The 15,350-nt window shown below is 47.6% G+C and overlaps 1 protein-coding gene across 4 annotated transcripts in view; it reads left to right on the forward strand.

Moving 5' to 3' along the window:
• Positions 1-728: 728 nt before the first annotated feature.
• The window catches only part of LOC138681076 (CUGBP Elav-like family member 3-A), a 236,133-nt gene continuing 221,511 nt past the window's right edge, over positions 729-15,350 (forward strand). For all 4 annotated transcript variants that reach the window (XM_069768320.1, XM_069768328.1, XM_069768335.1 and 1 more), the window contains exon 1: positions 729-1,097. In XM_069768320.1, coding sequence (XP_069624421.1) covers positions 953-1,097 — 145 coding nt within the window. In that variant the 5' untranslated portion in view covers positions 729-952. The remainder of the gene's footprint in view (positions 1,098-15,350) is intronic.

Consider the following 15,350-nt stretch of genomic DNA (forward strand, 5'->3'; position numbering starts at 1 on the left):
ATCACACCTCATCCCCATACATGCTCCATCACACCTTATCCCCTCATACATGCAATCACACCTAACCCCCATACTTGCTCCATCACACCTTATCCCCTCATACATGCGTATCACCTTATCCCCCAATGCATGCCCCTTCACACATTACCCCATACATACCTCATCACACCTTACCCCCGATACATGCCCCATCACACCTCACCCCGTATATGCCCCATCACACTTTACTTCCCCATACATGCCTCATCACACCTTACCCCCGATACATGCCCCATCACACCTCACCCCATATATGCCCCATCACACTTTACTTCCCCATACATGCCTCATCACACCTTACCCCCGATACATGCCTCATCACACCTTACCCCTTTCTCCCCTCCCCCAGGCTGAGGTTCAGCACCAGGGAGAGCGGCAGAACAATGGCCGAGGCAGGGAGCGTGTATAAAGTGTCTCCCGCTGCCGCCGGAGTAGAGCTTCCCGCATATCTTAGGTGGCCGGTGGACAGCGCCCCATCCTGCACCTCCCCTCCCCCAATGCCCAGGTTGGGGATCCCGGGGCCCTCACCCCTGGCACTGAGATGTGCCCTGTCCCCGGCTCTGCGCCCGCGAGCGGCTGCAGCTCTTTCTCCCCGGCCCCTCACTCTGACATCATCCCCTGTAAGGCTGGGGCGGGCACTGGGCACCAGGGAGGGGGCACAAGAAAGAAAAGATTGGGAATCAGAGCTTGGGAATCAGTGAGGTGCACGACGCGCAGGAGCTGAGTCGGTGTGCCAGGCATAGTGCCCCCAGCAACAGTACTGGGCACCGCGGGCAGACCCCCACCTGCAGGGCAGGCAGAGCTCGGCTGGGGACCCGTCACACTGTTGCGCTAGGGGTGACTGTCTGCAGAGGACTTGCTGTCCAGGCTGAAGTGCCTTTTGTGCCCCTTCCCCTCTGCCCACCTCGCCCCAATGAAGGAACCAGATGCCATTAAACTTTTCATTGGGCAGATACCCCGCAATCTGGAGGAGAAGGACCTGAAGCCCATCTTCGAGCAGTTTGGGAAAATCTATGAACTTACAGTCATCAAAGACAAATTTACTGGGGTGCACAAAGGTAAGAGGGCGACGGGCACAATCGGGGTGGTGCTGGAAGTCAAGCTCCTGGGGGGACTGTGAGTGGGGTATCAAGCAAGGTATGGGGAGCTGGGGGTCATGTAAAGTATGGGGCCATAGTGACGGGCACAATGAGGGTGGTGCTGGAAGTCAAGCTCCTGGGGGGACTGTGAATGGGGTATCAAACAAGGTATGGGAGCTGGGGGTCATGTAAAGTATGGGGCCATAGTGACGGGCACAATGAGGGTGGTGCTGGAAGTCAAGCTCCTGGGGGGACTGTGAATGGGGTATCAAGCAAGGTATGGGGAGCTGGGGGTCATGTAAAGTATGGGGCCATAGTGACGGGCACAATGAGGGTGGTGCTGGAAGTCAAGCTCCTGGGGGGACTGTGAATGGGGTATCAAGCAAGGTATGGGAGCTGGGGGTCATGTAAAGTATGGGGCCATAGTGACGGGCACAATGAGGGTGGTGCTGGAAGTCAAGCTCCTGGGGGGACTGTGAATGGGGTATCAAGCAAGGTATGGGAGCTGGGGGTCATGTAAAGTAGGGGGCCATAGTGACAGGCGACAGGCACACTGGGGGTGGTGCTTGAAGTCAAGCTCCTGGGGGGACGGTGAATGGGTGTATTGAGCAAGTTATGGGAAGCTTTGGGTCATGTAAAGTAGGGGGCCATAGTGATGGGTGATGGGCACAATGGGGGGTGGTGCTACAAATCAAGCTCCTGGAGGGACGGTGAATGGGGGAGCGGGATATGTGATGCCATGGGGGTATCAAGCAAGGTATAGGGAGACTGGGGGTCATAGTGAGGGGTTAGGAGGTCCACAAATGGGGGCTGATGCTGGAAGTCAAGCTCCTGGGGGTCAGTATAGTAAGAATGCTATTGCTGGATGTAAGCGTGCCCACTTCTGGGTCACACCATTGAGCCAAATATCCCGGGAAGGTCAGGGAGAGATGGGGAGAGGACTCCAAGGTGAAGAAGGGTTGTCAGAGCCAGGGAGTGTAACAAAGGGAACCTGACAACCAGGAGGGGTAGCCAGAGGGGCGACAGAGGGTCCCCAGTCTGCGGGGTGACATGGAGAGACAAAGCACGGGGACACACACAAGACAATGGGGCAGGATGACATTGGAGGCTGCCTTATAAAATGTCCATGATTCTGTAGCTGGGGGAGGGGATGTGTGATATTTGAGGAAGATGGTGTGACAGATGGCAGGGTGGGGGGTGGAGGGAACACTTAATGAACCAGTGCTGGTTAAGCTCAGCTGAGGTGGGAGGGCAGCACCAAACAACAGGCCTAACTCCCCCCAGTACCCCCAACATCTCAAACTCCAGCTATCCGGTGTGGGGAGGGGGATGACTACATACAAGTGCATTGTCCTGAGTAGGAACACGGTTCTCCTGTATGTTTCATACCTTGGTATCTAAAGCACAAACCATAGATTGTAATTGCGATATGGCTATACAATCAGATGGTAAGATCTGTGGGCAAGACAGGGCAATACAATTAGATTGTAAGGTCTATGGGTGAAACATGACCGTACAATTAGATTGTAAGATCTGTGGGCAAGACATGACCGTACAATTAGATTGTAAGATCTATAGGCGAGACATGACCTTACAATCAGATTGTAAGATCTATGCGAGACATGACCGTACAATCAGATTGTAAGATCTGTGGGCGAGACATGACCGTACAATTAAATTGCAAGATCTGTGGGCAAGACATAACTGTACAATTAGATTGTAAGATCTATGGGCGAAACATGACCGTACATTTAGATTGTAAGATCTGTGGGCGAGACATGACCATGCAATCAGATTGTAAGATCTGGGCAAGACATGAGCGTATGATCAGATTGTAAGATCTGTGGGCGAGACATGACTGTACAATTAGATTGTAAGATCTATGCGAGACATGACCGTACAATCAGATTGTAAGATCTGTGGGCGAGACATGACCATGCAATCAGATTGTAAGATCTGTGGGCGAGACATGACCATGCAATCAGATTGTAAGATCTGGTCAAGATATGAGCGTATGATCAGATTGTAAAATCTGTGGGCAAGACATGACCGTACAATTAGATTGTAAAATCTGTGGGTGAGACATGACTGCACAATCAGATTGTAAGATCTATGGGCGAAACATGACCGTACAATTAGATTGTAAGATCTGTGGGCGAGACATGACCATGCAATCAGATTGTAAGATCTGTGGGCGAGACATGACCATGCAATCAGATTGTAAGATCTGGGCAAGACATGAGCGTATGATCAGATTTTAAGATCTGTGGGCGAGACATGATCGTACAATTAGATTGTAAGATCTATGCGAGACATGACCGTACAATCAGATTGTAAGATCTGTGGGCGAGACATGACCATGCAATCAGATTGTAAGATCTGTGGGCGAGACATGACCATGCAATCAGATTGTAAGATCTGGTCAAGACATGAGCGTATGATCAGATTGTAAGATCTGTGGGCAAGACATGACCGTACAATTAGATTGTAAAATCTGTGGGTGAGACATGACTGCACAATCAGATTGTAAGATCTATGGGCGAAACATGACCGTACAATTAGATTGTAAGATCTGTGGGCGAGACATGACCATGCAATCAGATTGTAAGATCTGTGGGCGAGACATGACCGTACAATCAGATTGTAAGATCTGTGGGCGAGACATGACTGTACAATCAGATTGTAAGATCTGTGGGCGAAACATGACCGTACAATCAGATTGTAAGATCTGTGGGGCGAGACATGACCGTACAATCAGATTGTAAGATCTGTGGGCGAGACATGACTGTACAATCAGATTGTAAGATCTGTGGGCGAAACATGACCGTACAATCAGATTGTAAGATCTGTGGGCGAGACATGACCGTACAATCAGATTGTAAGATCTGTGGTCAAGACATGACCGTACAATCAGATTGTAAGATCTGTGGTCAAGACAGGACCGTACAATCAGATTGTAAGATCTGTGGGCGAGACATGACCGTACAATCAGATTGTAAAATCAGTGGGTGAGACATGGCCGTACAATTAGATTGTAAGATATATTGGTGAGACGTAGCTGGACAATGAGATTGTAAGATCTGTCTGCAAGATATATATTGTATAGTGATCTCTAGATTGGCAGCTTCACTGGTTACTCTTAGATCCCAAGCTTGGTAGATTTCCTGGTTACTACATAGTAGATCCCTAGCTCCTTTGGTTACTGTACTGTAGGTATCTAAATTGGTGGCTCCTCTGGTATCTACCATGGCATGGTGGATCTTCTGATTCTATAGAATGTAAGTCCGCAAGGACAGGGTCCTCTCCCCTCTGTACCAGTCTGTCACTGTAAACCTGCTTACTGTAAACGATATCTATAACCCTGTATGTAACCCCTTTCTCATATACAGCACCATGGAATTAATGGTGCTATATAAATAAATAATAATAATAATTACTACATTGCATCTCTAGTTTGCCGACTCCTTTGATTTCTACATAGTCGATCTCTAGCTTTGTGAATCCCCTGGTTACTACATAGTAGATCTCTAGCTTTGTGGATCCTCTTTTTACTACATAGTAGATCTGTAGAGTGGCACCGCCTCTGGTTACTGTATAGTAGGTCTCTAGCTTTGTGGATCCCCTGGTTACTGCATAGTAGGTCTCTAGATTTGTGGACCCTCTGGTTACTACTTAGTAGGTCTCTAGCTTTGTGGATCCCCTGGTTACTGCATAGTAGATCTGTAGACTGGCACCGCCTTTGGTTATTGTATAGTAGGTCTCTAGATTGGTGGATCCTCTAGTTACTACTTAGTAGGTCTCTAGCTTTGTGGATCCCCTGGTTACTGCATAGTAGATCTGTAGACTGGCACCACCTCTGGTTACTGTATGGTAGGGCTCTAGCTTTGTGGATCCCCTGGTTACTCCACAGTAGATCTCTAGCTTTGTGGATCCCCTGGTTATTACATAGTCGATCTGTAGACTGGCACCACCTCTGGTTACTGTATAGTAGGTCTCTAGCTTTGTGGATCCCCTGGTTACTGCATAGTTGATCTGTAGACTGGCACCGCCTCTGGTTACTGTATAGTAGGTCTATATCTTGGTGTATCCTCTAGTTACTACTTAGTAGGTCTCTAGCTTTGTGGATCCCCTGGTTACTGCATAGTAGATCTGTAGACTGGCACCGCCTCTGGTTACTGTATAGTAGATCTCTAGATTGGTGGATCCTCTAGTTACTACTTAGTAGGTCTCTAGCTTTGTGGATCCCCTGGTTACTGCATAGTAGGTCTGTAGACTGGCACCGCCTCTGGTTACTGTATAGTAGGTCTCTAGCTTTGTGGATCTCTGGTTACTGCATAGTAGGTCTCTAGATTGGTGGATCCTCTGGTTACTACTTAGTAGGTCTCTAGCTTTGTGGATCCTCTGGTTACTGCATAGTAGATCTGTAGACTGGCACCGCCTCTTTTTACTGTATAGTAGGTCTATAGTTTGGTGGCTCCTCTAGTTACTACTTAGTAGGTCTCTAGCTTTGTGGATACCCTGGTTACTGCATAGTAGATCTGTAGACTGGCACCGCCTCTGGTTATTGTATAGTAGGTCTCTAGATTGGTGGATCCTCTGGTTACTACTTAGTAGGTCTCTAGCTTTGTGGATCCCCTGGTTACTGCATAGTAGGTCTCTAGATTTGTGGATCCTCTGGTTACTACTTAGTAGGTCTCTAGCCTTGTGGATCCCCTGGTTACTGCATAGTAGATCTGTAGACTGGCACCGCCTCTGGTTATTGTATAGTAGGTCTCTAGATTGGTGGATCCTCTGGTTACTACTTAGTAGGTCTCTAGCTTTGTGGATCCCCTGGTTACTGCATAGTAGATCTGTAGACTGGCACCACCTCTGGTTACTGTATAGTAGGGCTCTAGCTTTGTGGATCCCCTGGTTACTCCACAGTAGATCTCTAGCTTTGTGGATCCCCTGGTTATTACATAGTCGATCTGTAGACTGGCACCACCTCTGGTTACTGTATAGTAGGTCTCTAGCTTTGTGGATCCCATGGTTACTGCATAGTAGGTCTCTAGATTGGTGGATCCTCTGGTTACTACTTAGTAGGTCTCTAGCTTTGTGGATCCCCTGGTTACTGCATAGTTGATCTGTAGACTGGCACCGCCTCTGGTTACTGTATAGTAGGTCTATATCTTGGTGGATCCTCTAGTTACTACTTAGTAGGTCTCTAGCTTTGTGGATCACCTGGTTACTGCATAGTAGATCTGTAGACTGGCACCGCCTCTGGTTACTGTATAGTAGGTCTATAGTTTGGTGTATCCTCTAGTTACTACTTAGTAGGTCTCTAGCTTTGTGGATCCCCTGGTTACTGCATAGTAGATCTGTAGACTGGCACCGCCTCTGGTTACTGTATAGTAGGTCTCTAGCTTTGTGGATATCTGGTTACTGCATAGTAGGTCTCTAGATTGGTGGATCCTCTGGTTACTACTTAGTAGGTCTCTAGCTTTGTGGATCCTCTGGTTACTGCATAGTAGATCTGTAGACTGGCACCGCCTCTGGTTACTGTATAGTAGGTCTCTAGATTGGTGGATCCTCTGGTTACTACTTAGTAGGTCTCTAGCTTTGTGGATCCCCTGGTTACTGCATAGTAGATCTGTAGACTGGCACCGCCTCTGGTTACTGTATAGTAGGTCTATAGTTTGGTGGATCCTCTAGTTACTACATAGTAGATGTCTAGATTGGCATTGCCTCTGGTTACTACTTAGTATGGTAGGTCTCTAGATTAGTGGATCCTTTGGTTCATACATAGTAGGGCTCTAGCTTGGTGGATCCTCTGGTTACTGTACAGTAGATCTCTAGCTTGGTGGATCCAAGTGTAACTACCGCTTGGATCTGGTATTGCATCGTCTTTACCCGCTGCTTTTCTTCAGGCAGTGAATGGTTGGTGTTACCTGCTTGTGTGACTGCCTGTAGTGTGTATGGTTGGCAGTAGGTTCCGGCTCACTCAGTTTTCCTCTGTACCCCATGGTGTTATTTCTGGGCTGTAGCTAGCATACCCGCCAAAGTTGTGGTGCCACTTTATCTATTACCCGCAGATCACCTGCTCATTGTGAATTTTAACATTTTGATATTCAATAAAGATATTGTATTTTATTAAGTTCTTTGAACACTTGTTCTTTTTGTTGTTCCTATTTCTGTATGGCGTGCCTATTGGGTGCCTGTGTTTAACTACGATCCATCTGCATATTATATAATAACTTACTTTTGATTTACACAGTAGGTTTCTAGATTGTTAGTACATAGTAGATCTCTAATTTGTGGATCCTCTAGTTAGTACATAGTAGATCTCTAGCTTGGTGGATCCTCTGGTTACTGCACAGTAGATCTCTAGAGGCAATTCCTCAGTCAAGACTTTGGTCCCAGGATAGGATTGTCATCAGACTGTACCTCTGGGACTTATAGTTCCCCCTCGGCACAGCAATACAGGTGGTGCCTAATCCTGGAGGAATCTCGCTTTTCTGATGCCGGGGACTCGTCTCCATTTATAGAATGCAGATCCTATAATTGGATTTCTGCTGGATTTATCCTCAGACACAAGCTGGGCGTCATGGAAGCCGATCAATCATGGGAGCCGCACACAGAGAGTAAACACAGAAGTCGATGAGGTGTTGTCTCAGGAGCTTACAGTCATCAGTATATGGGAGACTGTACACAGGGCTGGTGTCATCTTGGGGGCACACACTTATGGAGGGGATCTGTTGGCGGCTTCGGGTGGCAGTCATGCAGTGACATGGACTATATATACAGCAGATATATGGAGAAAATTCAGAGGCACCAGACTCAGACACGAGGACCACGGGGCCCCATCAGGAGGGGGTCTGGAATTATTATTATTACCGTATTTATTATTATAGCGCCATTTTTTCCATGGCGCTTTACATGTGAGGAGGGGTTTACATAATAAAACAAGTACAATATTCTTGAACAAAACAAGTCATAACTGGTACAGGAGGAATGAGGACCCTGCCCGCGAAGGCTCACAATCTACAAGGGATGGGTGAGAATACAGTAGGTGAGGATAGAGCTGGTCATGCAGCGGTTTGGTCGATCGGGGGTTACTGCAGGTTATAGGCTTGTCGGAAGAGGTGGGTCTTCAGGTTCTTTTTGAAGGTTGGAATCTGCCCCATCTTGTGCTGGGTGTGCTGCCATGTCAGACGTGGGGCAGTAAGACACCTGCTTTGCAGTATGTGTCATTGAACAATCTGATCATACGATCTGACCCATCCAGGCCTCATCAAACCTCAGACTGGTGAAAGCCCATGACCAGGAAGGAGAATGATTGACCTATGGGTCCAGTCATGTGTAATGAGGGTACTAAGGGGACATTGTTCCATCTGCCGGGCACAAAATTCATTGCTATTCCCTTAGGCCATGTTCACACAGTGCGTTTTTTACCGCGGAACCGCGGCGGTTTTGCCGCTGCGGTTCCGCAGCTGTTTTCCATGCAGGGTACAGTACACTGTACCCTATGGAAAACAGGACACACTGTGCACATGGTCCGGAAATTGTAAAAAAAAAGACGCGCTGAATAGCTCCCGGAAAAAAGAAGGAGCATGTCAATTCTTTTTCCGGAGCCGCAGCGGTTCTGCACCCATAGACCTCCATTGTGAGGTCCAAACCGCAGTAAAACCCGCAGATCAAAAATATATCTGCGGGTTTTACTGCGGTTTGATGTGCAGAACCGCTGCAGCAGGAAGTGCGGGGAGCGGGCGGAAGTGCGTGGGCGGAGTGTGGCTGCCCCCCCCCCGTGTTCCGATCCCGCCCCCCCGTGCTCCGATGCCCCACCCCAGTGCTCCGATGCCCCCCCCCAGTGCTCTGATGCCCCCCCCCGTGCCCTAATCTCCCCCCCTTATACTCACCCGGCGTCCCGGTGTCCGTCCGGCCGTCTTCTCCCTGGGCGCCGCCATCTTGCAAAATGGCGGGCGCATGCGCAGTGCGCCCGCCGAATCTGCCGGCCGGCAGATTCGTTCCAAAGTGCATTTTGATCACTGAGATATAACCTATCTCAGTGATCAAAATAAAAAAATAGTAAATGACACCCCCCCCTTTGTCACCCCCATAGGTAGGGACAATAAAAAAAATAAAGAATTTTTTTTTTTTTTTTTTTCACTAAGGTTAGAATAGGGGTAGGGGTAGGGTTAGGGGTAGGGTTAGGGGTAGGGTTAGGGGTAGGGTTAGGGTTAGGGGTAGGGTTAGGGGTAGGGTTAGGGGTAGGGTTAGGGTTAGGGTTAGGGGTAGGGTTAGGGGTAGGGTTAGGGTATTTTCAGCCATTTTAACCCTAAAAAAATTCCTAGAAAACACACAGACTCTGGCTAGAAAACTGCATCAAAAAAACGCATCAAAAAACGCATCAAAAAACGCATCAAAAAACGCATCAAAAACGGACCAAAAAAGGACCAAAAAAAAGGACCTGCGTTTTCTGCCAAGAGCTGCAGTTTTTTAAAAAACAGTCAGGAAAAAAAAAGGATGGAAATCCTGAACGTGTGAACATACCCTTATACGGGTCTGGGAGGTGAAATAGAGGGGTTCAATAGTGGGGCAACAGGATGTGGGCAAAATGTAAGGGGTAGGTAAAAGCACAGTACTAGGCATACAGCCCACACTGTACAATATGGTCCATTCAATGTGATTGCTCAGACCGAACTTTGTGGTCGCTATACAATTTGATTGCACAGATCGATCTTGGTGGGCATTATACATTGTGATTGCACAGACCGATCTTGGTGGGCATTATACATTGTGATTGCACAGATCGATCTTGGTGGGCATTATACATTGTGATTGCACAGATCGATCTTGGTGGGCATCATACAACGTGATTGCACAGATCGATCTTGGTGGGCATTATACAATGTGATTGCACAGATCGATCTTGGTGGGCATTTTACAACGTGATTGCACAGACCGATCTTGGTGGACATTATACAGTGTGATTATTGTGATTGCACAGCACAGACCGTTCTTTAGATGTCATACAATGTGATTGTGTGGGGGAGGGGAACTTCTGTCAATCTAGGGTTATGGGCAGCAGATGGCTCTGTAGATCACAGGTTTGGGATGCAGAACGGTGTCCTTCGATTTTTCCTCATGCCCTGCCTCCATCTCCTCAAAATAATTATCTATTTTTCATTATGGGCATCTAAGCCTCATGCTGTGCGGGCACCCAATTAATACAGAGTAACCGGAGGCCTGGTCAGCGGTGATGCAGTAAGAAAGCCATTGGGAAAAGTCAAAATGGCAGTACATGATGCCATTAGAAACCCACACGAAATCCACCATTGGGCGACTTCTGATTTCCATCACTTCCTTCATAGAAACTGTTTTGTCACCAGAATATTCTGCGCATTACTGAAAGGGTTAAACCGGTCTGTGCAAATGCAGGGTGATATCAACATGTTTGGAATCGCTATAGTGCACAGATAATCCTGCCATACCGCCTTCAAATAATACCACCATCTACTATATAGTTGTCTAAGGGTCACTTCCGTCTGTCTGTCTGTCTGTCTGTAACGGAAAGTCCAAGAGAAGATGAACAGCGCTCCAGCCGGGTGTCGTAATCTCAAACAAACTTTATTAAGCCATGAATACGCGACGTTTCGACCAGTACCCTGGTCTTTTTCAAGCATACAGCAAGGTACAAAGTGCCGGCTTAAATGGTGTGGATACCACGCAGGGCACCAATCACCAACTAGCCACTAATTACTAATAAAAATAATACAAATAACACAGATCAGACAGTACATCATTAATTAAAAGTGGACAAAAGACCGCCCACATCATAGAGGATGATGAAAATCATGGCAGAATATATATTGTGTACCGATATTGCAATGTTTATTTTCTGTCAAGCCAGTCAGACTCCAGCATTCTCGTAACCATGGTCACTAGGCACCAATGATGTAGCCACTGGAATGATCATCACAACCAATCCGGACCTCTTAAGGTACCGTCACACTAAGCGACGCTGCAGCGATACCGACAACGATGCCGATCGCTGCAGCGTCGCTGTTTGGTCGCTGGAGAGCTGTCACACAGACAGCTCTCCAGCGACCAACGATGCCGAAGTCCCCGGTAACCAGGGTAAACAGGGCCGCGCTTAGTAACCCTAGGTTTACCCTGGTTACCAGCGTAAACGTTAAAAAAACAAACACTACATACTTCCCTTCAGCTGTCTGTCCTCCGGCGCTGTGCTTTCCTCTGCACTGTCAGCGCCGGTCAGCCGGAAAGCAGAGCGGTGACGTCACGGCTGTGCTTTCCGGCAGGCCGGCGCTGACACAGGATGCAGGAGGAGTGCAGAGAAGCACAGCGCCGGGGACAGACAGCTGAAGGTAAGTATGTACCGTTTGTTTTTTTAACGTTTACGCTGGTAACCAGAGTAAACATCGGGTTACTAAGCGCGGCCCTGCACTTAGTAACCCGATGTTTACCCTGGTTATCAGTGAAGACATCGCTGGATCGGTGTCACACACGCCGATCCAGCGATGTCAGCGGGAGATCCAGCGACGAAATGAAGTTCTGGACTTTCCTCAGCGACCAACGATCTCCCAGCAGGGGCCTGATCGTTGGTCGCTGTCACACAACGATTTCCTTAACGATATCGTTGCTACGTCACAAAAAGCAACGATATCATTATGTGTGATGGTACGTTTAGTGTGGTTGGCGCCAAACAGCAAAGTCAGCCATATCAGGGGGGAACAGAATTACCTGGGGATACACACCTGCAAGTTAAAGTCCAAATTTAGACCCCTGGGTTGTAATGTCCCCAATGAATAAATCCATCTCATTTCTTTCTTCCTAAGCAACAATAATCTGTCCCCTCCTCTCCTAAGAACCGGAACACTATATATTACCCTAAAACATAATTGATTGACAGAATGATTATTATCCAAAAAATGCTTGGGGATCCTACATTCGTGATACGAATGATTTCCTCAATAAACTTGATGCTATTACTGTATCTGAGTCCACTGTTCTTGCATCGTTCAACGTTGTATCTTTGAACACGTCGATAGAGCATGACAAGGGTCTTGATGCAGTTTCTTGTGCGCTATCGGGCTCTGACGTGGCCCCAGAGAGTGCACGACTTGTCCTCACACTGTTGGAGCTCATCCTCAGGAGGAATTATTTCCTCTTTGGGGATGAGTTCTTTTTACAGTTGAGGCCCCCACATATGCCAACATCTATATGGCGGTATTCGAGGACAGGTATGTGTACTGTTCCAATCTCTGACGCCACGTCAGAGCCTGGTGGCGTTACATTGATGATATTTTTTTGATTTGGGACGGTAATGTGACAGAGCTAAATGAGTTTCATCAATATCTTAATGGGGTGTATGTGGAGTTACAGTTCACCTTGACATATTCTACTACCCATCTCCAATTTCTGGACACCCTTGTGTACAAGGAAGGTGACAAATTGGGGACAGACATCTTTGTTAAAGGAACAGACAGGAATGGCCTGTTGCTATTTGATAGCAACCATCCTCGCAGAATGGTCAACTCCTTGCCATGGAGTCAACTCTTGAGGGGGCGGAGGATAGTGTCAGATGACACTGTAGTTGACAAGAGGCTTGATGGGATGTGTCTTAAATTTTCTAACAGGGGTTATCCCAAGAAGGAGCTGGGTAGGTTTAATCTAAAGGCCCGTAATCTATCACGGGAGTCAATACGGAAGTCTAGTACTTCCAAACAAGCCAGTGAGCGTATCCCATTTGTGTCGACTTACACCTCGGCCAGTAATCATATTGACAGAATTTTGAGGAAACATTGGTTGGGTTTACAACGAGGTTTACCATCAATACCAGCATTCAAAAGTTATCCTATGTCGTACAGAAGGGGACGCAATCTGGGCGATAGCCTAGTCAAATCTGATATTGGGTCGTCCAAGAATCTTGTACAAACTCTGAGCACACCCAGGCTTGGGAATTTCCCATGCCTGGGTTGTGCGAGTTGTAATAATATGCTCAAAGGGGAGTTTTTTAATCACCCCCATACGGGGAAGATTCTTTTGAAAGAACGATATACCTGCTCCTCGAGCTTCGTTGTTTACATGATTACGTGCCCGTGTGGTTTGGCTTATGTGGGGGAAACCACAATGGAGGTGCGGGCACCAATCAGTAAACAAAAGCACGATTCGAACGGGACTCACTGATTTGCCAATCCCCAAGCATTTTTTGGATAATAATCATTCTGTCAATCAATTAAGTTTTAGGTTAATAGATAGTGTTCCGGTTCTTAGGAGAGGAGGGGACAGATTGTTGCTTAGGAAGGAAGAAAGAAATGAGATGGATTTATTCATTGGGGACATTACAACCCAGGGGTCTAAATTTGGACTTTAACTTGCAGGTGTGTATCCCCAGGTAATTCTGTTCCCCCCTGATATGGTATCCTCATCATTGTTTTGTTTTTAAAGTGTTTTTATTTTTTTTGTACATAGGGGATTTTGTTTGGTGGTTTAGTTGCAGGCAGTTATTTTTGAGATGTATATGGCTGTGGTGGGCTATTGGCCCCCTCACCCATTGGTCTCTAGACCGCCTTTATACATTACTATGTTCTAGTCGTGTGCTGTTTTCTATTATCTAAGTTAGGGGCTTGTTGGCTCTTAGATGGTTAATCTGCCTGTTTTTGTTTTCCAGGTCACCTTGACAACCTATAGTGGTTGCGGAAACGCAGATCCACTGGTGGTTCTTGTGCTTGCGCTCTGGCGTCTGATATGCCCGCGCTGTGGCGTTGAGATGTGGACGCTCTAGCGATGACGCTGCTGCGTCTCCAATAGGTGGTTGACGTTACGGGTGTGGCGGTCGCGTTGCCGTTGGGCCGGTCTGCACCGCGTCATGCGATGCAGCTGGTCCCGGCGATGCTGCGCCTGCGCGCACTTGTGGGCGTTCTTCCACTCTTTGGTGTAGGTAGTTGCGTCGCGGCTGGGCGGGCTCTTCCTGCGGTCATGTGCTGTGGGCTGTCTGTTGTCATGACACGCAGCTACGCACACCAGGGGGATTCTGGGCAGTCTGCGATCCTGCTGTTTGTCGGATGTGTGACGCAGGATGATGATGCAGGTATGATACATGATGTAAGCAGTTACCTGATTTGTTATTCAGGTCATACCTTGGAACACTGGAAGGCTGGATAGGCTGACTTTGCTGTTTGGCGCCAACCACACTAAGAGATCCGGATTGGTTGTGATGATCATTCCAGTGGCTACATCATTGGTGCCTAGTGACCACGTCGCGACGCTCCGGTGACCGCTCCATGCACTGCGATCTCGCGAGATGATGACGTACGGTCTCGCGAGACCGCAATGCACTCTTTGGACCGGAGCGCGCGAGGAGCATCGGTAAACGCTTCGCCTGGATCCAGGGGCCAACGGAAGGTGAGTATATAACTATTTTTATTTTAATTCTTTTTTTTAACAGGGATATGATGCCCACATTGCTATATACTACGTGGGCTGTGCAATATACTACGTGGGCTGTGCAATATATTACGTGGGCTGTGCAATATACTACGTGGCCTGTGCAATATACTACGTGGCCTGTGCAATATACTACGTGGCTGTGCTTTATACTACGTGCCTGTGCAATATACTACGTGGGCTGTGCTATATACTTCGTGGCTGTGCTATATACTACGTGGGCTGTGTTATGCACTACGTGAGCTGTGTTATACACTATGTGGGCAGTGTGATACACTACGTGGGCTGTGTTATGTACTGCGTGCGTGGGCTGTTATATACTACGTGAGCTGTGTTATATACTCCGTGGACTGTGTTATATACTCTGTGGGCTGTGCTATATACTCCGTGGGCTGTGCTATATACTCCGTGGGCTGTGCTATATACTCCGTGGGCTGTGCTATATACTCCGTGGGCTGTGCTATATACTCCGTGGGCTGTGCTATATACTACGTGGCTGTGCTATATACTACGTGGCTGTGCTATATACTACATGGCTGTGCTATTTACTACGTGGCCGGCCGCGAACTATCAGCGACAGGCGCAGTGCGGACGCGAATTGGCGCGGGATTTGAACCACGCTTCGCTAATTGGTCGTAGTTGGCCGAATCCTACGTATTCAATGTATTATTCTAAAATCTTCATAAATAAACTACATACATATTCTAGAATACCCGATGTATTAGAATCGGGCTACCATCTAGTACAATATAATAATCCTGCCATACTGTCTTCAAATAATACCAC

This window comes from Ranitomeya imitator, chromosome 1 (genome assembly GCF_032444005.1).
Source record: "Ranitomeya imitator isolate aRanImi1 chromosome 1, aRanImi1.pri, whole genome shotgun sequence".
Classification (NCBI taxonomy): domain Eukaryota; kingdom Metazoa; phylum Chordata; class Amphibia; order Anura; family Dendrobatidae; genus Ranitomeya; species Ranitomeya imitator.